The 26,926-nt window shown below is 38.9% G+C and overlaps 1 protein-coding gene across 1 annotated transcript in view; it reads right to left on the reverse strand.

The window, feature by feature from the left end:
- Window positions 1-15,094: 15,094 nt before the first annotated feature.
- The window catches only part of setbp1 (SET binding protein 1), a 52,701-nt gene continuing 40,869 nt past the window's right edge, over window positions 15,095-26,926 (reverse strand). Inside the window, exons 3-4 of the mRNA XM_058375123.1 lie at window positions 22,070-25,367; window positions 15,095-19,266 (exon numbers count right to left, since the gene is read on the reverse strand). Of these exons, the coding sequence (XP_058231106.1) occupies window positions 18,764-19,266; window positions 22,070-25,367 (3,801 nt within the window). The 3' untranslated portion in view covers window positions 15,095-18,763. The remainder of the gene's footprint in view (window positions 19,267-22,069; window positions 25,368-26,926) is intronic.

Genomic DNA, 26,926 nt, shown 5'->3' on the forward strand with positions numbered 1-26,926 from the left:
GTACCTTTCGGGATAGTTTTTTCCTTTAGCAGGCTTTAGCAGATCTGGCTTAAATAGCCAAATAATTAACAAAAACAGGCATTTACTGTATACAGTACAGTGGACCAACACAAACAGATCTCAGAGCATTTTTAAGATTAAGTTACAGTTGCTTTAATTTCTCTATTCATGTTCAGAGGCTTAACAGTGGAAGGGAATTAGACGCTTACGATATATTCAATCATATCAGTCTGTGTGAACAGCATCATTCTGCTGATATAATCCATGATTCTTGTCGTTATTAAGGGTGTTCTTGATAAAGCAGTAGCTCAGTGGTTAAGGTATTAAGCACATAACCAGAGGGTTGAGGGTTCACATCCCAGGTCCACCAAGCTACTGCTGCTGGGCCCTTGAGCAAGATCCTTAACCCTCAGTTGTGTAACAATGAGATAAATGTAGGTTACACCGGATAAGGGTGACTGCCAAAGGTAAAAGTCCTCCTGGAGTGGTAAAGCAATGAAGAATTAACAACTCAAACTCAAAAAGGGAACACATCTACTGGGTTAAACAGTAACTCTCAGTTACTCTTCCAAAACTGCAATCTATAGTCAAATGGTACTAAGTTTGATGAAAAGATGTTTTAATTCAATTCAATTTATTTGTATAGCGCCTTTTACAATGGACATAGTCTCAAAGTGGGTTTACTAAAGAAGTTATTAAATTATTAAACTATTTTATGCCTATTTTATCCCTAATGAGCAAGCCTACAGCGATGGTGACAAGGAAAAACTCTCTGTAATGATATGAAGAAGAAACCTTGAGAGGAACCAGGCTCAGAAGGGAACCTCATCCTCATTTGGGTGACACTGGACAGTAAATAATGTAACTGTAACTAATTGACTATAATGTCCTTTCTACAACAGCAGTCAATGAGGTACTATTTGGTCAGTGTAGTTTCTGAGTTCATCATAGACACTAATTCCTTGCTGTCGGAAGCTGACAGATGTAATGGCGGATCGGTGACGGTGTGAAAGCCCCGAAGTGGCTCTGTCCATGGCAGTTTAGTTGTTTGTTGCATATGTATGTGTGTACAGTGGGACTGCTTGGCTTGTGGTGAAGGTGAGCCTGTACAAACCACAGTAGGAGTAAGACAGTAAGTGCAAATATTAAAATTGGGCATTAAAATACAATAAATATCCTAAACCAGGCATAACATCAGCATCATGCAGATATAAACACTGTCTTAATGCACAAAAGATAAACAACAAAAGTGTTCAAATTAGTCCATAAGCAAATGAGATGAGTCGGTGACCAGTGCTCTCAGAGTGCTATAAATAAGATATTAATAAGATATTTTTGGTAAAGGCTTGGAACATATATGCTTTGTGTTCTCATACATGTCCCACATTACTGGAAAGCACACAGCATGTACTGTGATCAGACAGTGATGTGATCAGACGTAGCCCCTCCAGAGCTAACCGGTCTGGCTCACACTGTGATGGGATCTCAGTCAGGTGTGAAAACAATTTGTACAGTCTGTGTGTCTACAACGAAAAAACATAAAAGTCTCAGTCCATTTGAGATGCTTCCATGTGTAGAATTTCTGAAAGCTGCATTCAGCTATAAGGCTTTGTTGGCCAAGACCTCCATGTGTTCAGCATGTTGCTGGAAAATAGGAAGTGTAGGGACTGGCAGCACAGGATAGAGACATGCTGAAATGTTGGTTATTTTAAGGAATTTCTTTTTGTGTACTAAAATTTTTTGGCCATTTATTGGAGCCATAAAGCATTATATTCCTTTCCCTGACAAAATATCTTGAGGTTAAAGGGACATTATTTACATTATTATCTTCTAGAAATGAGTGAAATAAACTATAACAACTCAATAATGAAAATGTTTTTTTGAGGCTGAAATACTATGTTAATCCAATTGACCACCAGATGTCAGTAACTGACTGACTGGACTTTTTCACTCTGATTGTTATTAACCTTCCAGTACTTTTTTGCTGTTGCATAATTGTAATATTAATATATATGAATGAATATATATATATAGATGAATTTTCATATCTAATTGGTCAGAATGTGTTGATTAATCTGCCTTAACATTGTGACTCTAACAATAATAATAATAACAATAATATTAATCAAGCATTAATTTAAATGTATATATGCGTTCATTATAATACATATCATTTCTACAATAACAGCTAATTCACAGTTACTATGAAGAATAATAAACAAACAATTAATTAAAAAACACATAAGGTGTCTAATAAAGAATAAGAGGAAATAAAATTATTATTATTATTAATAATAATAATAATAATAATAATAATTGGTGGTGGGTGGGTTGGGGTTTAATTAATGGGGGTTTAACATTTTAATTTAAAAGCTATTTAAATAGTCAGCAAAGAAATGTAAAAAACCTGACAAAAGAACCTGGGTAAAAGTTATATTCTGGAGGTTTAAATACATTATACTGCTCGGCCCCTTGATTGCTTGGCCCCTTAGTTCCAGTGAAAGGAACTCTTAATGATTCAGCATACCAAGACATTTTGGACAATTTCATGCTCCCAAATTTGTGGAAACCATTTGGGGATGACCCCTTCCTGTTCCAACATGACTGCACACCGGTGCCCAAAGCAAGGTCCATAAAGACATGGATGAGTGAGTTCTTACTTTTGGCAATATAGTGTAGCTGGAGTCAAGTTGACCCCAAGGGCAAAACATGTTTGTAAATGTAATTAATATTAATTATTATTAAGTTTTAATATTTCCTCTAACAGCACATTCTGTCATGTTTTATTCCTTACACAAAATATAGAATTAGATCAGTATAAGTATGTAAGATAAGTTTCAGGCTCTAGTTCAAGGTTTCTGTAGACATGTCATTCTTGATTATATACTTCATTAATCTGTAATGTAGCTTGTGTGGAGTTAAAACTTGTGACAGGGTTTGCCTTTACAGCTTAGGACAAGGGCAGGATGGATTGTCTGCTGGAAAAAATACTCGGCTTACGTAACAGGCGACTGGTTTCTGTCTGAGTCAGTACTTTCTTTGTGTTTGTCAGATTGGGTAGTCTTCAGTGAGCTATGGTCTGCAGAATGCACAGATGCTGTCTACTAAGCACCTGAAACCCGAAGGTTACTTAGCAAAGAAAAATCTGGCTTTATATATCAGCAATTATTGTACTGTAAATCTCTCAATCTGTTTTCATACCCTTGCTAATTTGTTCACTACCCCATACATTTTAACACAGGCAGCTGGGTTATTATTCATTTCCATCTCAGGGATATCTCATGTATTCTCTGTAGGTATATTTGTTTCCTCTTTAAATCAAGTTTTTCAGAAGAAATCATTCATTCATCTTCAGTAACTGCTTTATACTGATTGTAGTGAATCTCAGATACACAGGACGTGAGGCAGGGTGCCAGTCCTTTGCAAGGCACACACATCACATTCACACTTTAGCTAGCTAGTCCAACTGCCTGCATGAGTTTGAGAGGTGGGAGGAAACTGTAGAACCTGAAGGAAACCCACACGAACACACTACATACACAAGAGAACGAAAAGCACTCTACACAGACAGTAACACAAGCTCAGTACAGACGCAGGAAAATCTGGAGCTGTGAGGCAGTATTGCTACCTGTTCTACCACCATGCTGCCCTGTCTTTCAATCAAAAGGTGATAGAGTTCTTTTATAGTTTATAGTTATTAGCTCATAGCTTTGTAGTTAAGACAATTCTCCATTTTGTTGCTGTATATGACAGTTCGCAGTCAGATAGTTTACACCCAAGGATCTTCTTACAACCCCCTTCTTAATATTAATTAATATTAATATTAATTATTATTTGATTTGTTATTCAAATGTGTACAATAATATTTTGGATATTTATTAGAGCCGTAAAGCATTTAATTCCTTTCCCTGACAAAATATCTGCTACTGCTACTATATTTTCATTAACTAATTACTGAAAAATAAAATAAACTCATTAATAAATCTTAATGGTGACAACTGATGGTGTCATCACACCTATATGGGGTTCTTCACCAAAACTGATGCCGCAGAGTACAAAGCCCACAATCGTATGGGATGTCACTGTATGGTATAGCATTACAATTTCTCATAATTACAACTAAGTGTGCATAAATTGAGCAGCCATGAAGATGACAAAGTTGGAGTGGAAGAACTCGAGTGTGCTGCATAGAGCCCTGATCTCAACTACACTGAACACCTTTGTGATGAACAGAAACACCAGACCTCCTCGCCCAACATGACTGCCTGATTTCACTAATACAGACAAACATAAAGCCATCCCAGAAGAGCAAAGGGGCCTAAATCTGTATTGGGATGTTCAGCAAGCACTGTGTGATGCTGAGGTGTCTACATCCCTTTGGCCATATAGTGTATCAAGATATCCAAAATCAGCACAGGAGTATTATAATAGTTATTTAACTTGAGCCTCCAACGGTTACTGCAATCCAGATACTTTTGCATGATACACAGGTATAGGCCAGCAGGATTTGTATGTACAGCTTTAAATATGCACAATAATATTTCATTTATTTTCATTAAAATACCTTAGTAAAAATAAGTAGTAAAATTACCACTGATATGCCACAGATGAATTGAAATACCCTATTTTGTCAAACTTTCATACAGAATTGCATTTAAAAAAGACTACTTCCATTTAAAAATAAATAAAATTAATAAATAAATAAAAGAAAGCTTTTGCAAGCTGATGCTATAGGGCAGAAGAAGATCAAATCCAAACAATGATACACACGTACACATACGTACATAATTTGTCATGGATTCTGAGGAATATTATTTTCCTTATATATATAATATCTTAAAATACTTAGTACTATGTAGATGGTTAATGCAAAAAAATGCACATTCTTTAAATAACAGGTCAGACATTTGGCTTCTCTCCAGTTCAGTTCAAACACATTCAAGAGACTGGAAAAGGGATTTACATCCATATCTCTGTAGCAAAGATAAACTGACTTGGAAATTGAATGCTTTACTTGGACAGCCTAATGATAGCGCTGGCTAAAAAACTACGCTCAGGTCATTTTTGGCTCATGTACAAATGTGAGACTTATACCTGGAAAAGCACCATGTGGATATACTGTACCAAAGCACCAAACAATCCCAGATAGTACATTAACAAGAAGTGAACACAACAAATAAACAATGATACGCTGTGAACGGTAAAAATGAATGTAGGAAATCTGTGTCAAATCTGTGTTGCTGCCATGGTATTGTCAGAGATATTATCATTTGCACCTTCAGTAAGTGATGTTTTACCTGGAATATGATATAGATTGAACCTTTACCTTTAAACCACTTATTAAACCACTACCTTTAAGGCTTTTCAATAGAAGCTATCTAAACATATACCACCCATGTAAAAGGTACATATCAAGCATATTAAAAAGAAAAGAAAAAGCTACCTACAGTTGAGTCCAAAGGTTTCCATGTGTCTAGGCTAAAGACATTGAAACATGTGAACAGATTAAATGTCCTGGTTGACTTGCCATAAGAAATGTATTGAAAAACTGGGACTGAATATCTAGCTGTGTGTAAATTTTAGGTCTCAACTGTTTATTTCTAAGAGTGTATGACATATGACGTGGTAGTAAAGGGTTAAATGATCAGAAACTTATTAAATACAAGACAAAACACCTTACACATTCATCGTTACACTTAATATGTGATCTTGGGCAGCATGCTAGCGTTGACTTTAAACATTTATAGTAGTTTCATAATGTATTTTCACTTTGGTTAGCAGTTTCCTTATTAATCACAATGCTGTTTCGACTACCTGCGCTATGACATTGAACATCACTGGAAGAGGTGAGTGAGAAAAGAGGCATGAGTTTATGTTTTTGGAGCTAAATCACCATTTCAATTGGGCCAGAAATGTCCTCCTGTGATATTGGTGCTGTTGTGAAGCAGAAAAATCTTAATGGTTATATGAACAGCAGGTGTCAGAAGAGATCCATCTGAAAAATCTGCTATATATTTTGCTTGATTATGTATCCAAGTGTCTATATTTTAAGATAACAGCTTCATGCACAATATATGTCTTTCTTTATTTATACATTACTGTGTAGAGAAATGTTGATTACAGATTACTCTACTGGAGTACACACACACACACACACACACATGACATTTTGAGTGAGAATGCATCAGCTAGTCAGGATGTGAACTGCATGTCCTCTGTGTAGCCATTTTGGTGGCAAATGCTTCCTGCTCATTGGTTTCTCATTTCAGAGTTTAATAAGTTTTAACCACTGAGCTCTGGCCAATGCGTGCAGCTGGTCCTGGAACAATGTGAGTGCAGAACCTTTTCCATCTGTGTTTCTCCAAACCCTGCCAAAGTCAGACCAACTTGATACATCATGACTCCCGATTGCAAGAATGCAGCTTTGCCTTTCTCAACAGAGGACTTGGCAAACAGCTTGATGAGATATCCATATGGACGTGTCGCTAGCAATTACAGTAATATTCCATCTAGCAAGAGAGCTCTCTCTCAAGCAGTGGGGTGTTTTACTTGGTTCATAATTCAGCACCGTTGCTTATATCTCCCTCCCTAGTCTCATCACCTAATCATTTCAGACCATTTGGCTCATGGAGAAAAGCAGGTTATTAAATCAATTCCAGCTCCCACATTGACAGAGGGAAAATATGGTGCAAATGACCATTTTTATTTATATATATATATATATATATATATATATATATATATATATATATATATATAAATAAATAAGGGTGACAGATTTAAGGGAGGCATCAGTGTACATCAGTGTACATTGACACAGATTAAACATGTCTCTGCAATAATAATGGAGGGATGATATTTCCTCAAGTCTTTTGATGATGATGGTGGTGGTGGTGGAAAGCACTGTCTAACATGCCAGGTACAAAATCTCCCATAGGTGCTCAACTGCACTGATATCTGCTGAGTGAGTACATCAAATCATATGATTTATATAACTTTCCTACTCAAACCATACACTGGGGAGTTGGTTATGGGGATAAACACGTATCTGAGTAAGATGGCGTTTACTGACATGAGAAAAATAAACCCTTTGAAAGAGGGTGTGACTGAGATGGAAAATTAGGCACAGATTTTTTTTTTCTTCTTTGACATATAACTGAAAAAATCCTTCTAAGCTTGCCGTCTGTAAACACTTAAGTGCAATTTAAGAAAATAATTCAGAAATGACAAAACACCCTGCCAGTGTTCTATTTTAACAGCTTAAGTTAACCACTCATCCTCCATTCGATGACAAAGAATTGGCCTTTCAGCCCTTCTGGTTTCCACCAGCTACACTTCACAGCTCCCAGAAGATCTAGTTGAACTTATTCACACCTGGGATCAATGCCTGTGTACACACTCCCAGTCAGAGACGTAGCCACACCACTCCGACTCCCGTCCTTCCTAATTACGGTGTGCGGCTCATCAGAAGGCGAACCTGTGAGGTCATTAGTCACCAGTGAGCCCAAGCAAAAAGACACCTACTTGCCTGTCTGCACATCGCTGTCCTACATTCCACGCACAATAGGTTGGCTATATAAGGCCAACAACCTTCCTCACACTAGGATTCAGACAGGCGAAACAGCAGAAGTGGTTTCCAGATGTTGACACAGACAGACAGTAATTGGAGTTTGTGATGGCTTCCAGCCGCCATGGCGCACAGCCAGCGAATTCTCAAAGGGAGGGAATGTTCTGTGCCATAACTCACACAGAAAGGTTTGCAATAATAATAACATACTCTGCCGTCCTGTATAAGAGGGGAAAAAATATGACTCTGTGATTGCAATAATTGGTTTATTTTTTTTGGTTCGCCCCACAAAGTTGACTAAGAGGCAGTGTTTTAATCTTGAAAACTGTTCAGATTTACATTTCATTCAGTGCACAGATGTATTTGCAGGATGATTTCCATTAAGGATGTAAACTAATATGAATGCATTACAGATCATGCTTGCAGACATTGTATGAAAAAGATGTGCACAGGGTTTTTATTTTAGTTTGTATCAAATGTACACAGAGCATCTAACTGAGACTAGAGGTGTGCATAAGGACTGGAGTCCTGTGGGACTCAACAAAAAAAGTAATGTGAGCGGTTTTACTTTCATGTGGATGTGTGGTGTGATATGATACTCGCGGGACAAACATGACATGTATAGCGTCCATTCATCCATCCTTAGTAGCTGCCTGGTCAGGGCTGTGGCAGTTTAAATTAGGTTACTAGTAGGTTAAGGCCTGTATTTTGACAAATAGAACCAACGAAATGAAATATGAGTAAGTACAAACAGAATAATAACTGCACATGTATGCTTTTTTAAGAAAGAAAGAAAGAAAGAAAGAAAGAAAGAAAGAAAGAAAGAAAGAAAGAAACAAACAAACAAACAAACAAACAAACAAACAAACAAACAAACAAACAAAGATGGTACAAATACATGTATTTGAAGCACTAAACAGTTAAAGATAGGACATATGTGAGGAAATAATTAAAACCAGAGACAAATCAAGGCTTAATATGTAAAGTAATCAGATCTTCTGATGTTGCAATATTTCAAAATTAAAAGGCTAGTTTGGTCTAAATAAATTTCTGTAACAGGAATACACTGACTGCAGTATAACTGGGTAACAGAGAGTCTTCACAGCTGTAGTGCTATGTGATTATGTGAGATATATAGAGTCTATCAGCCTGAAAGGTGCTGGGTTAACTGTTATTGCTGTCTGTTTGAGGTCATTTGAGTGAAAGAGTAATGTGGTCATGATATGGTCTGGTGATGCACTGTTTATCTCAGCAACTTCCTTATTGCCTTTAAGACTGACATCTTGCATTTACTCTTGCATTTATTCATTTAGTCATCTTACTGACTTAATCATCACAGTGTAACAACAAGTCAGTTAAACTTCAGGGATATCAGTCTGTCCAGTTAGGAAGCATAAGTGGTTGTGAATCAGTTTCACCTGCTTTGATGTAAATGAAAGTGACAATAGGGGGACTGGAGAAGCAACTTCCAAAATACAAATGGCTTTGCAGGTGATGGCCACAGACAACTGCTCTCTCCTTATATTTCCTGAATGATTTGTCTCTAGTTTTGTGTTTTTTGTGTTAGGCTTGTAGCATGAGGCAGTACCTGCAACCCAGTCAAGTTCCACAGGTAGTCCAGCTCCTCCAGGATGGCACGTGCCATTGTAAGGAGGTTTGATGTGTCTCTCAGCACAGAAGAGCATAAAGGAGATACCAAAAACCCAGCAGCATGACTGGACCAGTATCTGCTCCTTTGTGTAAGGAGGAACTTGAGAAGGAGTACAGCCAGAATCCTATACAATAACCTCCAGCAGGCGACTGGTGTACATGTTTTTGACCAAACTGTCAGAAACAGACTGCATGATGGTGACATGAGGGCCCGACATCCTCTAATGGGACCTGTACTACTCACAGGGAACCAGATCTCTTTGCCAGCGAACACCAGAATTGGCAGGTCTGCCATTGGCACCCTGTTCTCTTCACAGATGAGAGCAGGATCATGCTGAGCAAATGTAATAGATGTGAAAGACTCTGAAGGTGCTATGGAAAAGATTATGCTGCCTGCACAAGTTTGATGGTGGATGAGTGATGGTCTGGGGAGGAATGTACTTAAAGGTTCGCATAGACCTCCGTGTGCTAGCAAGCGGTACCTTTACTGCTATCAGGTACCAGGATGAAATCCTCAGAACCATTCTCAGACCTTACGCTGGTGCAAGGGGCCCTGGGTTCCTTCTGGTGCATGACAATGCCTGGCTTCATGTGGCCAGAGCATGTAGACAGTTTCTGGATGATGAAGGCATTGACTGACCAGTCAGGAGTACATACAGGCAGGTGAGGGCCATACACACTATTGACTTACATTATGAGTTGTTGTTGTTGTTATGCAATTCACACAAGTTGGATCAGCCTGTAATTTCAATATACTACTTTGATTTTTGGTGTGATTTTGAAATCAGCCCTCAGTGGGTTCATGATTTTGACTTCCACTGACTATTGTCACATCATTTTGTTCTGTGTATATAAGTAAGTTGACCATTGTCACATGATTTTTTATACAATTGTATATAAGAAAAGATTTCCAACAAATCCAATGTGTAATTTAGGTGTTCCCTTAATTTTTAGAGCAGTGTATCGGAACATGGTTTCTGTTGCTTTTTCATTATTAATAATTTAATTACATTCACTTGACAGTCCATTTAGTCAACAATCTGAGAACCCAAACAGGTTTTGGTTTAGCAAGTAGTTTTATCCAAAGTGACTTTTAAGTAAAGAATATAATGCAATAAGTAGTTAGGGCCTTACTCAAGGGCCCCACAGTGTTTCTCTGACAGATCTGTGATTTGATATCATCCATCGAGGCACCGGGACAGAAACTTGTCGAGCTACTGAAACTACAACTTTAGTTTTTATTCATAAACTGGTTAGGGCTTCAGGGCTTCAGGGCTTGTGGGCTTCAGAGAAGTCAGCTGTCCTTGTAGATTTCACAGCATGAAACTAAAGACTAATCCAGAGTTCTTTGAAAATAACTTCTGGAAAACATAATATGTTACAGCAGGGTAATTATCAGGAGCTATAGGAAATGAAGGCCTGAATTTTCTTTTTCTTTTTCTTTCTTTTTTTACACTTTATGTGCATGCATCAAGCTCACCTTAGAAGGCACAACATGCTGAGGTAATATGTGTGTCCCTAAACCACCATCACCTCCTTTAATCTAGCCTGTTTCAGGATATTTTGGAAATGGGGCCCCGTTATTAACGCTCCACCTTTGATTAATTAAAGCCCGATCTGCTTTCTATCCGCTCCTTGACAGTGGAGTCCAGTTTGACGAGCAACGGCTCGAAACCTTTAGCTCTGACAGAGACCAGATGTTGGCCGCATCCCCAGTTTTACTCCAAATGAAACGGCGGCAAACAGCCAACAACCTGAGCTGCGTTCACGATGAAATTATATGTTTACAATAAAGCGCTGCAGCTAGGGCACAGGGGTGCAGTTTCTCAAGGAAAAGGAAAGCTGAACCAGCTGCAAATGGTCAGGACCAGTATTTGGTACAGTTGAAATTTCAGAGGCACCGAAGGGAGGACAGAAGACTCTTTTCATTAACTTTGCCATTTTTGGAGCTTTTCTTTTCTCTTTTTTAAATTCCGCATTATTGTCCTTATGTGCTTTTTGTTGCTTGTGGTTCTTAATAGTGCCAGAGTGCACATGGAAAAATTGAACAGTTATATAATATATTTGCCTGGAGAGGTTTTGAATTCCAAACAGAAAAAGAAGAAAAAAAAGAAAACACTTGCTCTCTGTGGAGGGAATAATGTCAACACAAGCAACACAAATGAGCAACTGTGAACGAACATGAGTGAGGTACGGCTTTATGTGTGTGATGTTATACGGAACGTCAGATCTTAACAGATGTTAATGGTGTTCATCAACATCACATGATGAAAGCGCTTTATAAATACAGGAGTATATCATTGGTCAGATGGAAATAAGACATTGAGAGTCTTTTCGGGAAAAGGAGACTCTGTGGGCTTTTAGTGAAAATGAATGCAGTGCTCCAAAATAAAGTTGACAAGCAGCATTCCATAACAGTGGAGTTATGTTTTTAAAAGGTGGTCTCAGGGAAAAGTCTCATTTCATAGCAGGAGAAATTAGACTCACAATCCTCTTTCTGTTTAGAGAGAGAGAGAGAGAGAGAGAGAGAGAGAGAGAGAGAGAGAGAGAGAGGAAACCTGCACGCCTACTTTGAGCCCTGGGTTAGCTTCACTAATTACAAGGAATAAAAGCACCTTTTTACAAAACAGTAACCGGAGTATTCCACTGAGACGTGGTTCCTGTAAGTAGCGTTTGGAAAGATCTATCAAACACCTGGAGTTACAGAAATAAGAAGTGGAGAAAGTAAATCTCAGTTTTCACCAGCTTTGTCCTGGGAGGGGAAAAGGCCTAAAGAGAGAAACATAAATAAAGTGTGAATGTCTTTGTAGAAATGGGCGGGGAAAATAAAATCATTTTTACATAAGAGAGGAGGATCAAAACAGTCAACAGATACGTTCCTCATCTTCCACAGCTATTAAACGCTATAAAAGTTATTGAACGAAATTAAACACTTTTCCCAAGTAGGACTGCTGTGATTGTTTCAACAGTTTGTATTCGAAGTGTACCAAATGCAAGTAGATGTAAATAGCACAACTGAGGCTATAGAAACATCTCGGTGAATATATTTAAAAATATTACCAGTTGAGTGTTTGCCCCCAACATAGCCTGTGCATACAAATGTGTGTCACGCCTGTCACTTTCAAGAACTATGATTTACCTTGCATGTGAAAAAAAAAAGCGGCATGGGGAAGAAAATTGATATTCTGATTGTGTCGTTACTTCCATCAAAAAAGAGAATGAGTTGGAGATGGGAGACCATTTTACACACACCTTCAACAGCCTTCCACATGCTAACAGCTTCATTCAGTAATCAAATTGGCACAAGTCAGGCTGTCACCGTAGCAACTGCAGCCTCCGCTCCACCAGTTGCTGTCAATAACGAATAGCATCCTTCCTGTCCCGCGACACAAACCGATTGATTGCCATGCATCGCCCCGAACAGCGAGTGGTGCTTTGAGGGGCGCGAGTCAATGGGAGAACTATAAGAGGGTGGAGATGGAAGGCTGGGCTCCACACAAGCTGCGTTAATAGATGGGGTTTGAAGAGGAAATGATTTACTGTGGAATATTTCTTCTTCGTGAAGGGATTTTCTGTCAGCGCTTGTTGCAATATTTGCATATCAATGAGACTCTCGTGGGTCTATCTGTTTTCAAGCCAAGCACCTCGAGCCCATGGTATTTTAGACTGTAATTAATTATGTTGCTCTTGGAGTAGATGTTCCTGCCATGATGTTCAAGTCAAGTACCATAGCTCAGAATTTGAGGAAAATCCATTTTTAAACAAGTCTTTTTTTAAGTCTAAGACTTTTTAACATTATTATTCTTAAGGGCATGTGATACATGAAGGTCACGAATGCCACATGTTTATCTGAATGTAACTGGAGATCCTTACTTGATACAATAAGGAGTGAAACCTTCCTGGTGCTGTAGCTCTGATGCTGTGTTTTGTTATGTTTTTCTGTTCAGAACGGTACAAAAGTCTGGTTATTTATCCTAGCTTTCCCGTTATCTGGAACCAGTATGGTCAACAAAGTGTTTCTTCCTACAGAACTGCTGCTTACTGGATTTTTTAAATTTTATTTTCCACCATTCTCAGTAAAGAGATTGCTGTGCGTGAAATTCCCAGGAGATGGGCAGTTTCTGAAACAAACCAGCTCATCTGACACCAACAGCCATGCCACGGTCAAATGTCAGAACACGTTTGTTCCCCGTTCTGATGATTGATATGAACATTTTCTGAAGCGGTGACATGTATCTGAATAATATTGGATCGTGCTGCTGCCATATTGATTGGCTGACTGCAGAAATGAGCAGGGGGCTTATTTATCTTGCTTTTAAAATTGCCATGTGTATGCCACATTTGCCCGTTTTTCATTTTATTTCTTTTTTTTATATCACCAAATAACACTATATTATCAGTATTCCCAATTTTTTTTAGAGCAAATGTGTGACTGTAATAATCAATAATAATCACTCATTATCTTTACTTTTACTACTCTGTTGTTTTTTTTTTCTAAATCAAATTGTTTAATCATGGCGCTATTCTTGCTGTTGACTGCAAGCCCGCAGCCGCAGTAATCGCAGGAGCACCAGCTCGCTCGTCTCTCTGCTTTAATTTTATGCAGTCACCAGATTGAGTTGAGACATTTTATCCGAGCCAAGCACTGCACCAGAATATTTGGGCAGTTCACCCAGCTGCCATGGCAACAGGAATTTTACAGAGAGGCACAGGCCTATGGTGAAGCACTTTTCACTTTGCCTCCACCAACCAACGGCCGGGACGCGGCCCAATCCATTTATCTCTCCTATGCAGTGTTGGAGTAATACAATGACGGGGAGTGCATGAGGCGTAGACCTTGGGGAATGGGGATTCCCTCTACTACACTGCCCACCACTACACATTTCACTGACACAAGCCTGATGTACTCGGCAAAATGGCACAATAAAGCTTCATTTAGATTTCCTTTTCTGTGTAATCAGATTTGGAGAATAAATTAAGAAATCTTGTATCTGTTACTGTTATTTACAGGCTGGTGATATGCGTTCCTGATGATCTAACCTGCATTCATGTCACAAACATATATCCTGTAATGTTACTTATTCTAAATCAGGTCTCATTAATATTTTCATTTTTCACACAATAGCGACAATTAATGACTGGAGAAATCATAAGTATATTAGCTAGCAAACTGGGAAAGTGGAAGCACCACCACGTGCGCTGCCCAGTTCCATGGTTTGGTTGCCCAGAAATCTAATTGACTTGGGTAAGAAACTGAGGCTAATGCAATATAGGAGCATATGGTGAGGCTAGTTTGCTAGTTAAGTGCATTATTATGGAATAAGGGAAATGAACAATTGTGTAGTGCATCATATTTGCACCCTCAGTGGAAAATTTATTAGGCTATGTAATGTGGTGTTCTGTTCTCGCGTTGCACGTATTCATATCATTTAAGTCCTGCTAGTGCCTTTTTTTCTCGCTTGATATGTTTTTCAGCGAGGTGCTGCAATGTAGATATTGTGCTAGTAGGAACGTTTTGTACGTTATACACTATTTTTTCACTGCATCGTTCCTGATTCTAAAAAGATCTGAATGTCATCCATGCGAACCACACGGTAAAAACACGAGCTTCAGCTATTACGTGAAGTGCAACAGGGAATCAGGTTCAGAAACATGATATAGTTCTAGGTGTGTTGTATCACTGTACACACAGGTGAACGGTTTTGTTTTTTAAAAGTGAGTGTGGAGTAGGATCGATTTTTATTGTATTATTGTTAAACCTACTTGCTGTCCAGGCTTAAAATATGAATTTGAATGAATGAATGAATAAATAAATAAATAAAAATAATTAAGAGACCTACAGAATAAAGAAAAACACATAATTAGATCGATTTGATAAATTCCTTTTCATTTTATTATTTTTTTGCACAATGAATGACATGAGCAAGATCAAGTGTATTTAAGTGCTCAATACTGCACTGAGATGGTTGCACAAAAAGTTGAACTTGAAAGAGAAATAATAATAATAATAATAAAAAAAAGAGAGAGAACTCTACAAGATCATGAACAACAAATATGACCAAACACATGCGAGCTTAAATGTATGTACATATGTACAGTGCAGTATACATATCTTTAAACGTGTGTATACACAGGTACACGAAAACATGAGGGCGTCTTCCTACATACATTTATGTACAATGCATATGCTTGCGTATCTCAATATTTATTCTTTCCTATATATGTCCTTTAATTGCTATTTTTTTCCCCCCATATTCATACAATTTACAAAAATGTTTTATGAATTAAAAACTAGTTATTCAAAAAACTTATCAAACAATGTATAAGATCTCCAAATTGAAATTCGATCAAAATTTGTGTGCATACAATCAATTAGGGCATGCAGGTTCAGAAAATGTAAAGCATTATCAAAAATGGTCATAGTACCTATTAAAAAACAAACCAACAAAAAAGAAAATGCAGAATTTAGCTCATGTTGTGCCCTTATTGAGTACGTTACCCTTCAATTAATACTTCATTTGCACTGGAAATTTCTTCAGTAGCTTTAGAGCTTAATACATGAAGATGTCGGTGATACTCGGATGAAATCGATGGTTTATATGATGAGATCTTGATCATGAAGTTATAGCAACTGAATAAACCTTTGTATCTAAGTCAGGTCACAATATTTACATGACACAAAACAGTCTAATGAGTTACGATTATTGAACAGCCAGAATGTAAGGGGAAGAAGAAAAAGAAGAAGAAGAAGAAGAATCAAATAATAAACACCTTAATTTCACAAGGCACCATTTAATCAGCTGGTAGAGAAAATATGAGCTGCCAAACACCTTGCTATTAACACCTCCTTAATAAACTAAAGACTGGTGGTACTGTTTTGGAATACTGCTACTGTATACAATTTGGTTTACTTTTTCAGTTTAGCACTGAGTGATGGATGTCTTGATTTTTGGCAAAGCGTCCAGGTGGTTCGAGGTGCCAGTCCTAAAGAGGAGAAACATGCTGAAGTGTCCAATGTAGTACCACAGGCAGAAGGGAATAGCTGCCAAATCTGACTTGGCTCTAATACGCCATACGTCATTCTCTGACTCCATGTTCTGCTCTGACAAAATGATCATTTAAGCTGCGCAAAATCGTAGGCTTTGGGCTTACGGTATGTCCTAATTTCCGGCGTTATTCCTAAAAAAAGAAGAGCTAGTCCACATTGTGAGCTGTTCAGTAACAGACAGGTGATTCTACTATTTACAGAAGTTTACTTTGTTGAATGTAATGTAACATGATTAAGGCTCCGCTGCTCAGTGGCTGATTTATTTTTTTTCTGCCCTATGCAGCATTAAAATTTGCAAAATAAAACAAAAATCAAATAAAAAATGAAAAAATAAAAAATGATAGTCACTTGTTTGCAAAAAAAAAAATAAAGAAAAAGGAAAAACAAAATACAGGTTATAGATTAGTTTCAATAAGACCACTTTTTGACAAATTGAAGTGAAAAAAAAAAAAAAAAGTCTTAAAACGTCATTTCATGTCTGCCAATTTGCAGGTAGAACCCGATGCATAGTCATTTAGAACGCACACGTGGTGATAACCCTTAACTGGTGCTGGAACGTTTGTCTTTTGGACCTGTTTTTTTTTTGTTTTGTGGTCTTGTCTGAATTGTCGCAAGCAGAGTTTGGCCTTGTTTCATTGCATGTCTGACCTCCATTTTTCACACAGGCCGCTCGAGTTCGAATCAATAAACCGTTACGTCAGAAAGCTATCTAGAGAGCGAGCCGTTTTAATAATAAAAAAACAAAAAAAAAAACAAAAACAAAACCCATCTGAACTTATCTGCGTAAGTGCGTCTAAACAAATAACAGATCTACGGAGCAGGAATAAAAATAAAAATAAAATACAATTAAAAAAAAAAAAAAAAGAAGCAGGCATATGTACATTCATGACCATGTGTGGATATTAATAATATATGTGTGTAAGTTCAACATTATTTCTTGTCATTCATAGTTCCCTGTAGCTGAAATGTTTATGGACTTATTGACAAACATAAGGCACATATATGAAACAACTGAGAAATAAACCACACAACAGCGCAACTTTCTGCATTAAGACCGGTTGAATATACATTTCTAAAAAAAAGAGCGTAGAACCACTGCACTATACTGAAGCCTGGTTTCAGATGCTAAGCTGTATACAGTAATGAAGTCTAACATCTCGGATCCACACATTTCCATTCGTTACACTTTCTACGAGCACCTACAGAAACTGAAATCCACCTAGAATACTGAACTACGACACGACTGAACCTTTGGTTGTGTGGATATCTAATACTGACCGTTATGTCAATATATTCCAATTACTTTAGAAGTAATAAAGTAATATTATTTTCATTTTACTACTATGAGCAGGCACGTTCTCGAATAGACTCTGGAAAAAAGGCATGTCGGTTGCTGTGTTTGTCAAAGCAACTGACTGAAATCACTGCTATTAACTAACTGATAGTACTAAAAAATATTTTCCAGATATCGTCGGTTATTCGGATAAAAAATAATCAACGGACAATGTGTAATACTAATCTGTAATACGTGTAAGGAGACTGGAGTAAGTGCTGTGTTGCTTTTAAATGCAAGAATAGGATTTTTTTTTATCTTTTCTTTTCATGCATGATGAACGGAGTATATTGTATCATGTATATAGCTAAGGGTTGCTTTTTTCTTTCTTTTTTTTTTGTCGTTTTTTTTGAAGGTTTGACTTTACACACTGCCATTGTCAATCCTTCAATCTGTGATGCATCCACTTCGTTATGGTGTGATTAATAAATACTGTAGGTTTCATTTGCATTTTGAACACAAGCTTTCGTATGTCACATCTATTTCTAATATTTGGTTAAAACATTATTTGAATATTGTACAGGTTTCTAGTTGATATGGTGACAGTACAGGTAAATCTAAAATACTTTCACTTTGTAATGTTTGTAGATTACGTCGCTATGTACAATTAAACTATAGCCATCGAAGATAGTACAAGAGTCTCATTCAATTCAAGGGTATTGCCATTAGTTCATGCCCGGAACAAACCTGAGCGCAGGCAAGAAAGTGTGTGTGTGTGTGTGTGTGTGTGAGCTGACCAGTTTTATGACACTGATCTTTATCATAATCACTGTGCTTTGACTTGAGAGAACCAAAAAGGCAAAGAAACCCCAAAAGTGCACAGTACTGTATTAGAAGTTCAAAAAAAATGTAATTTACACTTGCTGGTAAGATCATGGCTCTTGCCATAGTTTCAAAATCCTTATGGGCTTTGGGAGAGTAAAAAGCTCAACACAAGAACATTTCCATTAAACAAAAAAAAAAAAGAAAAGAAAAAAGCATGTGTTGATGGCATATACAGAGTGAAAGTGGGGCACTTTTTTAGACCACATTCATGATTCTCACAGAATGCCCATGAAGTACAGTTCAGTAGAGCTGATTAAAAAGAAAAGACAACCATAATGCCTAGAAATTATCCAAAGGTTGGAGTGCAAGTCGAACTCACAGTGCACTGTTAATGAAACTCTTAATGAGAAGCTGGTTCATCCCTTCTGCTTCCCCTGCCTCGCCGTACTGGCCGCTCTAGCTGCTCCTCTGGCTGATATTTAGAGTAGGGCTTAGCCATCTGTGGGTTCTGTGGATTGGGCTGAGCCCGGGCCTGGTGTACCACTGCCTCGATGGCATCTGTGATAGAGTCGTGGTGGGTGAACTCTGGCTGGGTGAGCATCGGGCTACCGTGCAGGTTCCTTTTGCCTGGAAAGTCCATGCACTTTTCCAGCACAGGCATTTGAGGCAAGAAGCCTTCGTTGGGGGCAAGTGTTTGCTTTCGTGGCCTCCCCCTTCGCCGCTTCACCACATTGTTGCCCGTCTTGGCCTGCCGCTGGAGCCGCTTGACCTTCAGGATCTTGTTGACGTGGTCTAGGCTTCTCTTGCTGGTGAGGATCTTAGAGAATGCGTGCTTCTTCCGCACGTTACTCTGCATCTCCTCGATCTCCTTCCGCTTGTATCTCCTCTTGTAGGAGCCCAGTTCTGTTTAAGAAGAGAATTGGGATTGTTAAACTTGCAGTAAAGGCTTAGGATGAAATGCAACATGAGATAATCTTTCAAAAAGGCTGAAATAGTAGAATGTGGGTAGTGGATGAAATCACACATTACATACGAGTTCGATACTGCTCTTTCGAACTACATATACATTTCGGACAAGCATCCAAAATCCATTTTACTACCAGACTTGATCTAAATGACCAAAGACAAAGATATACTTAAATTGCTTCCCACGAGCAGAACGAATTATAGCACTACAAAGCACTTAACACTTGCCTCGTGCATAACTACATCCATGCATTTAATTAGCGTGCATGGAGCCATCCCTCTAATCTCTCTCTGTGCAAGCACCCAGAGTTCACCTCTGTACTGAAGAGACAGCTCTGGAAGTGTGAGTAATAAACTAGGTGGCCTCAGATACATCAGTGATTAATCTACTGCCTCTCCACTTTGCGTCAGATCCCTGGAAGGAAGCCCAGAGCACAGGAAATGTTGGGTTTCTGGCAGCCTCGTCTGAAATGAGTTCAGACAGCGTAAAGCTGCATAAAATGTGTGTTCCGCATCAAAAAATCTCCCCTAGACCCTTATGTCTCTGGAGAATGCACTCATTTACTTTCTACTTCTTTGCTGAGTGCCAGTCCATCTGGTTAGGCGTCCAAGGAAACAAATAAGACAATTGTGGAAGATATTTTGCCAGCGGTTTGCATTCCTGGACCGGGATCAGCGCAAATGTATTTATTTCCTTGTAAAAGATCAGAAAGCCTCGAATTACATTTAAAAATTGAACACATACAATAATACAAAATACACAAAACGTCCTGGCTGATAATGTAGATATTCATAATTTAACATTTTGAAAATATTTTGTATAACATTTATTCTCACTGTTTGTTCTCAATATTTAATCAGCCACTGTCTTGAAGTAAAAGTCCAAATCAAATTCACAAGTTAACTAAACCCTGGAAAAAGGCGCGATGAAAAAAATAAACAGAATGCTGAAACCTTTTTCTGGGTCAATAACCCAGTCAAGGAGGCTGCTCATTTGGTTTCAATAAAGTAATAAACGGTCAGCATGAATGGCAGAGCCGTCCCTCTCTGGCCCTGGTTTATCACTGGGAACCTCAATGAGTCTCTCCAAATGCCAACAAATCAAGAAGGGAAGGGAAAAAAAAGACATTCATTTTCAAAGGGAGCGTCACAACTCATTTATCCTCTGAAACCTCTACCTGCATCCTGCACACACTGTTTTCATTAGTGGAACCAATTTATGGCCTCACCCTGCTGCTGTCCCACTACTCCAGTCTCGGCGCACTGGAGGAGGCCCCATTCCCATCAGCACGCTAACAAAATTCCATCTATTTATTTATTTTTTAAAGCGAAACATGTTTAAATATATATATATAAAATGTATAATGATTTGCCTGTAGACTTTGCCTTAGACACATTAATAGTTACTGTGGTTGAAAAATATGAAATGGTTTTGAGTATAGATAAATATTGCAAAATCCCAGGGTTAGGAAGTATGATTGTTATAAAAATGCATTGCACAGACTACAGTAGATAAAAACTGAGGACAGGACTAATTCATGTCCAAGGAAATCAGAAGTAGGGTTTAGTACACTGAAAGATCTTTACATTTAGTTTCCATCAGCTCAATCTGGGCCATATGTGAAAGTGCTACATGAGGCACAAGGAGGCTTTCAAGAGCTTGCCAACGGGTCATATTTCTCACTGAACAGAAATGACTACATCCACTTAGTTTCCTTTGCCAAATATCTAACTTTTAATACAAGTTACTGATTAAAAATTAGCCCGAATTGCATGAAGCCAATATGCTTCTAGGGTTTTTTTTATGCATAATTATAGCTAAATATAGCAATAAACATGAAAATGACCTGCTTCCTCAAGACTAAAAACACTCTAGTAAATAACTGTGTTTGGTTTACCACAGTTGGGTTCATCAATGCTTTTAATTTAGATTAAGAGAAATGAGTGGCGAACATGATTGACTGTCTTCCTGAGGAATGTATAGTAATATGATGAAGCTGTGGTAAATAGAACTAATTAATTCTAATTAAGTGGTTAAGATAGATGAAATTTTGATTATATAAATGACTTGCTATCACTCATGTCAAGGCAGACAAAAAGCAGGTCTCGTAATTGGCCGCACTGGCAAACACACACTAAAACGAATCCTGAAACCAAATCACATGTAAACCTGAGCATGATGTGCACCTTAATGTTCTATTACTGCTCCAAGGTGTTTGAAATTTAGTGGTAATTCATAGAAGTGGATGGTAGTACAGGCAAGGCAGTATGTGACTCATCCTCCGATTTTCCCCAAGGAGCAAAAATGTAATCTAACTGAGCCTTGGGCTCGCAATTCCCCTCTACTCGAGTAGGCTGGATTCATTAAAACGCTGGCTGCTGGCCAACTCTTTTAATATGGGGAGAGGGTTTTTATTGCATGTCAGTAGAAAGTAAATCAAAATGTGTGAATAATATATTTCTAAGAAAACCATTGGCAAGCAACAGAGGTGAAAAGGGAGGAAGGAGAAATTTGTGAATTATAGTTGTCTCCATCCATGCATTACGCCTGCCTTGCCAGATGTTCCGATTACAATATACAAAGTACTCAAAAGGACATTTTTTAAAAAAATATGGAATAGGAATATCACACTCCTCAACCCACCACAATACTGTTAAACATATTTCTAATTCTTCATATATTCATGTCTAATTAAAAAATAAATAAATAAAATAAAAAGCAAACTTAAGATTTCCTGACCTGCAATGGCTGTGTTGCCACAATGGTACATCTGCTTCATCCTTTCTTCTGTTTCGTTCTGGAAAGGTGCCATGCCCCCCTCACTGTATGTTGCAAAGTCTTCCAAACTATGCCTCCTGCTCCGGATGTGAGAACCCTCATCTTGTAAGTGCTGGCCCTTGAATGGGTCCAGTGGCTGGTCCTGGTTGGCTCGCAGCCGTTCATGTGGTTGCTTAGTGCACATGTTCAGGAAGTTGTTCAGTGGCTCTTCTCGAGGATGTTTACAGTTCTGAGAGTCAGATAAAGACAACGATGAGAGTGTGTCTACTTCAAAGTAGTTCCTGGCTGTCTTGGATGAACTCTCCATACTTTGCTGGCTCCTCTGCTTTTCCTTTATCTTAGAAAGAGGCAGGGCTCCACTAAAGAGTCCACCAAGGTTCTCTCTCTGTGGGACTGAGTGCTGGTCCTCCTTATGTTTGTGCTTATGCTTGTGTTTGCGTTTGTGGAGACAGACACTCGCCAAACAGCTGCTTGACGGATGATGAGCGTCACCCATCCTGGGAGATGACATCTCATTGGGCATGTTCTTCATCCTATGTCTGCTGCCAGCAGAGAGGCTAGACAACCCACTGGAGTGGAACTTTGGTGGAGGAACAGGAGGCCGCATGAGATGAGTGCCTGAAGATCCAAGTGCATGGGACAGATACAAAGGAGGAGGATACTGCCCATAATACCCCATGTTCATCATACTTGTGGCAAGAGGCATGGCTGTGTAAGGCATTGCGTAGGGTGCATAGTAATTGCCACTGGCTGCTGAGTAGCCAAATCCTTGAATGAAAGGCATCTTTGTTATAGGTTCAGCTGATTTGGCTGGCCTGCCACGTCTTCTCTTTGACTTTTCAGAACTCCTGCAAAGATAGTGCACAGGATCATAGGGGTAGTAGGGCATAGGGTAGTAGTGGTCAAAGTTCAGGCGGAAAATGCTGGGGAAAGAGTTCTCGTGGTAAAACTTGTAGCTGCGGTGGGAAATTCGGAAGACCTGGAACTTGCTAATGAGTTCCTCAAGGTCAGCCAGAAACTGAAGATCGTCCCTACTTGTTAGACCTTTCCGCTTCCGTCGATGTTTCTGTTTCTTGAGGCTTTCTTGAGCAAGGAAACTTTCCATAGCCACTGATGTTGTATGCTTCTGATAGTGCCCTCTGTTTGTTTTATTTGTAGCTTCCAGCACAGCAGCCTCTGCTGCTTCAAAACCACAAAGATCAAAGGAGTATCTCCTGCGAGATGCTGGACCTTTCTCAGTCTGATCTGATGTGCTGTTATTGTCTGTACCGATGCCACTATCGCTTGGGATTGTCTCTTCACTATGGGACTCGCTAACTGGAGACAGGGTGACCTCTTTGATGGATGCCACTTCAGACAGATGAGATGGTGAGTTGGCCATAAGTCTTGGAGGAGAGAGTTTCCAGCTACTACTGAGCAAGCCCTTCTGAGTTTTTGTGGGCAAAGCACTGATAGGCTGTAGATTTGGCATGGTCTTCAGGTCATGCTGGCTGGTTTCTGTGGTGGCATGGTGTGCTAGTCCACCTGCTAAGGACTGAGCTGAGAGAGACTGCATGACCCTGGGAGAAGGCATTCTGGTTGTTGATGATGAATTAGAAGGCACTAGAAGGTTCTCAAACTGACTTGAAACAGGCAACAAGTGCTCATCATTGGCTTTGTGCTCATCTTGCTGAGTCTGAAGCTCAGCTTTGGGCTTCCTCCCTCGTTTTTTGCCTATGTAAATAGTTCCACGTTTGCTAACGTTGATTTGCTTGCCTAAACGGGCCTCAATTGTCGATGCCACAGTTGACACGGCACTGGAAACCGGAACACTGGATTTTAAAGCCAGGTTACCAGTGTTAGAAGAGGACAGAAGCTCATTCAAAATGTTCTGCATTTTAACCAGTTTCACTTTCTTAGTCATTTTCTTTTTAAGGACACCAACCTGGCCTGTTCTCTTACATTTCATCTCTGGTAAAGTTGGAGAATTATTTAAGGCCTGCTGCATTATTTTTGACAAATTATGTTTCTTCCGCCTCCTCTTTGAAGTGCTAGGTGAATCTTGGTTGATAGGACTTACAGGACTGGTTGATGTTCCTTCATGAATCGTCTCCACGGTAAGTAGTGGCTGTTTTTTAGGCCTACCGCGTTTTTTCTTTATGGGGGTGATGACTGTCAGACTGTTTGTGTTGGTGTATAGCGGGCTGGATGGCGTTATGGGGAAAGCAGAGGGTGGCTCTTCAATGAGCAACGCTGGATTAAGGTCTTTGTGGGGAACAGAGCTCTTAGATTTCAAATAAACCCATCTGTCCTTGAACTTTGATTGCCTCCCATCTGCTTGCTTCTCTGGATCAATCAATGATTGTGGTCTTCCAACTGGGTTCTTCTTGTGCCTATTCTCAGAAATTTCCACAGTTGGCCCTGCTGCTGCACTCTCTTCCCCCAGCTTCTGTGAATCTAAACCAAATTGCTTTCCTGTGCTCAATTCCAATTTGTTTGCTACTTTAGGTTTTGTAGCACCTTGATCAGCCTTTTCTTTCATTTCTACTGTCTGTGTTGTTTGTATTTCTTCCAAAAAGTTATCTTCAGTCAATCTTCTGCTTTTCTTTTTTCTGCTTTTAGGTTCATCTGCGTGATGTGGAACACAGTTCGGTAATGTTTTGAAATCATCCTCTAACCTCTTCATTGATTTTTCTACATCTTCCCTCTGAGTCTCAGTTTTTTCAGAGTTAAACAGTTTATTCTTTGTGTTGTCTTGAACTGTTTTCTCACTCTCTTTGTCGGGCTTTTTTGCCCAGGGCAGGTCTCCATTATGGGTGGTCAGAGCCCTTCTGCCATACTTCCTTTTGATGTTCCCAAAGACTTGCTCAGTGACCTCCTGCAAACCTCTTTCTTTGCTTAGAGAAGAGTGTATCAACATATTTGATTCTGCTAGTGTTATATCAGCTGGAGAAGTAGCCTGTGAGTCAGAACCTGGACAAGTCATTTCCGAGGCAAACAGACTTCCAGATGAACCTTCTGTGACCTTTTTAACTTGTGCCTTTGAGAAGGGGGTGTTGACCTCTGACAGAAGGCTCTTGTTATTGAATGTTGATTCTTGTTTTGATTCCAGATCTCTCGCTTGGTCCCCTTGGGATGTTGCCTCTCTTAATGTTGGCTTTGTCCAATCCAGTTGTTGAATGTCAGATTTGGGCTCATATTTTGGTCTCAGGTTCTCCCCAAGGACATCCATCATGTTGTTGTCATTCTGAGCCACAACTCTGAAAGGCCTCTCGTAGGTCTAAAAAAAAACAAAAAACAGGGAGAATTATGAATACATTTTACATACATTTTCAAGTTTAGTTCTAATGACAGACAACTCATCATTTAAATTTATATCTCATAGAATGGAAATTTATTTGTATACTATATTGTCAAAAGATGTAATAGTGAAAGAAATACTTAAGTCATGGATAGCAAAACTAAATGTTTATTAGTGTAATTATACTGAATATATATTCAGATTTAACTTCCAAAATCAACACCATAACAACTAGTGCACTATTGCCCCATTCCTCTGTTACTGGGACACACCTAGTGAGAAGCATATACATATTTTGCACTATTGTGCAAGCCTGTGAGAGCTTGTGGTTTGGACTGGTAGAAATAAGGCATTGCAAGATCAGCATCTTGATACAACGATATGTTCTGTAAAGCCATCCTGTTTTCAAAGCCAACAGCTACAAGCGGTAAAGAAGTTTAACCGCAACTTTGTTTTTCAGCAGGTCAGCTTCCATTTTACTGCAGCTGACATCTAGCAGTCTGTATTGTGGTTACAGATTAGCTTACATCTGGAGTCACATGGGTTTCATAGTCTTACAGTATCCCTTGAAAACATGCTCAAACAAACTCAACATTTAAGGTGAGGCTTTTTTGTTAATGCGGTTCATTCTCCAGGTACAAAAATGATGGTGCTTGAAAAACAAACAAGCAGGCAAAAGTGTCTCACTTTCTCCAGCTACAAACAGCTCCACAAAGAGTCTTTTGTGAAGTGATCATGGGTTAAAATCTTTGGCACAGTCACTGGTGGCACGACTCAGATTACAACACAAGAGTATCATTTAGTATCCTGGAGTCTTGTGTGTTTAAGTCCTTGCACTGTAAAAAATTACTGATAAGCCTAAAGCCTGATGCCTGCAGGAGTGAAATCATGTTTATGTAAGCAGTCTTGAGAGTTTTACAGCCAGGAGAGATGAAAGCATTACATCTTAAAATACTCCATAAATATTCATCCACTTGAACTTGGAACAGAAATTGAGATTTAAATATCATGTGTTACACAAACCAGGCTTGGCAGACCCCCCATCAATGCTCATCATCCTGAGAACCCCACCCCCCAGAGTGAAGCATGGTGGTGGTAGCATCATAATGAATACTGCCTAGCCCTTGCTTTGCTGATTAATTCCCTCCTCAAAATGTCACTGACTTTTGGTGGATGGCCTCCTACAGGCTTCAGATTGTGCAAAATTTTCTATAACAAAAGAATGTTTGATTGTTTTCCAGGACTGTGTCCCAGACTTTAGTCTTTAGTTTCTCAGTCTTAGTTTTCAAGATGCTGTTTGTTTAGGCCTGATCTCTAGCAAAGCGGCCTTACATGAACTTTAATTTCACAGCTTTTATGTGTGACACCTCACTAATTATGTGACTTCTGATTTCAGACCACAACCTTTACAAACAAGCAAACACAAAAACCGCCCCCCTTTGCACCCCACCCTACACAATTCAAAGTGATGAACTGCATAATGATCCATTTTAGTTCCAGATTGCAACACTACCAAAGGTGGAAGATCGTTGTAAATG

Source organism: Hemibagrus wyckioides, linkage group LG22, assembly GCF_019097595.1.
Source record: "Hemibagrus wyckioides isolate EC202008001 linkage group LG22, SWU_Hwy_1.0, whole genome shotgun sequence".
NCBI lineage: Eukaryota > Metazoa > Chordata > Actinopteri > Siluriformes > Bagridae > Hemibagrus > Hemibagrus wyckioides.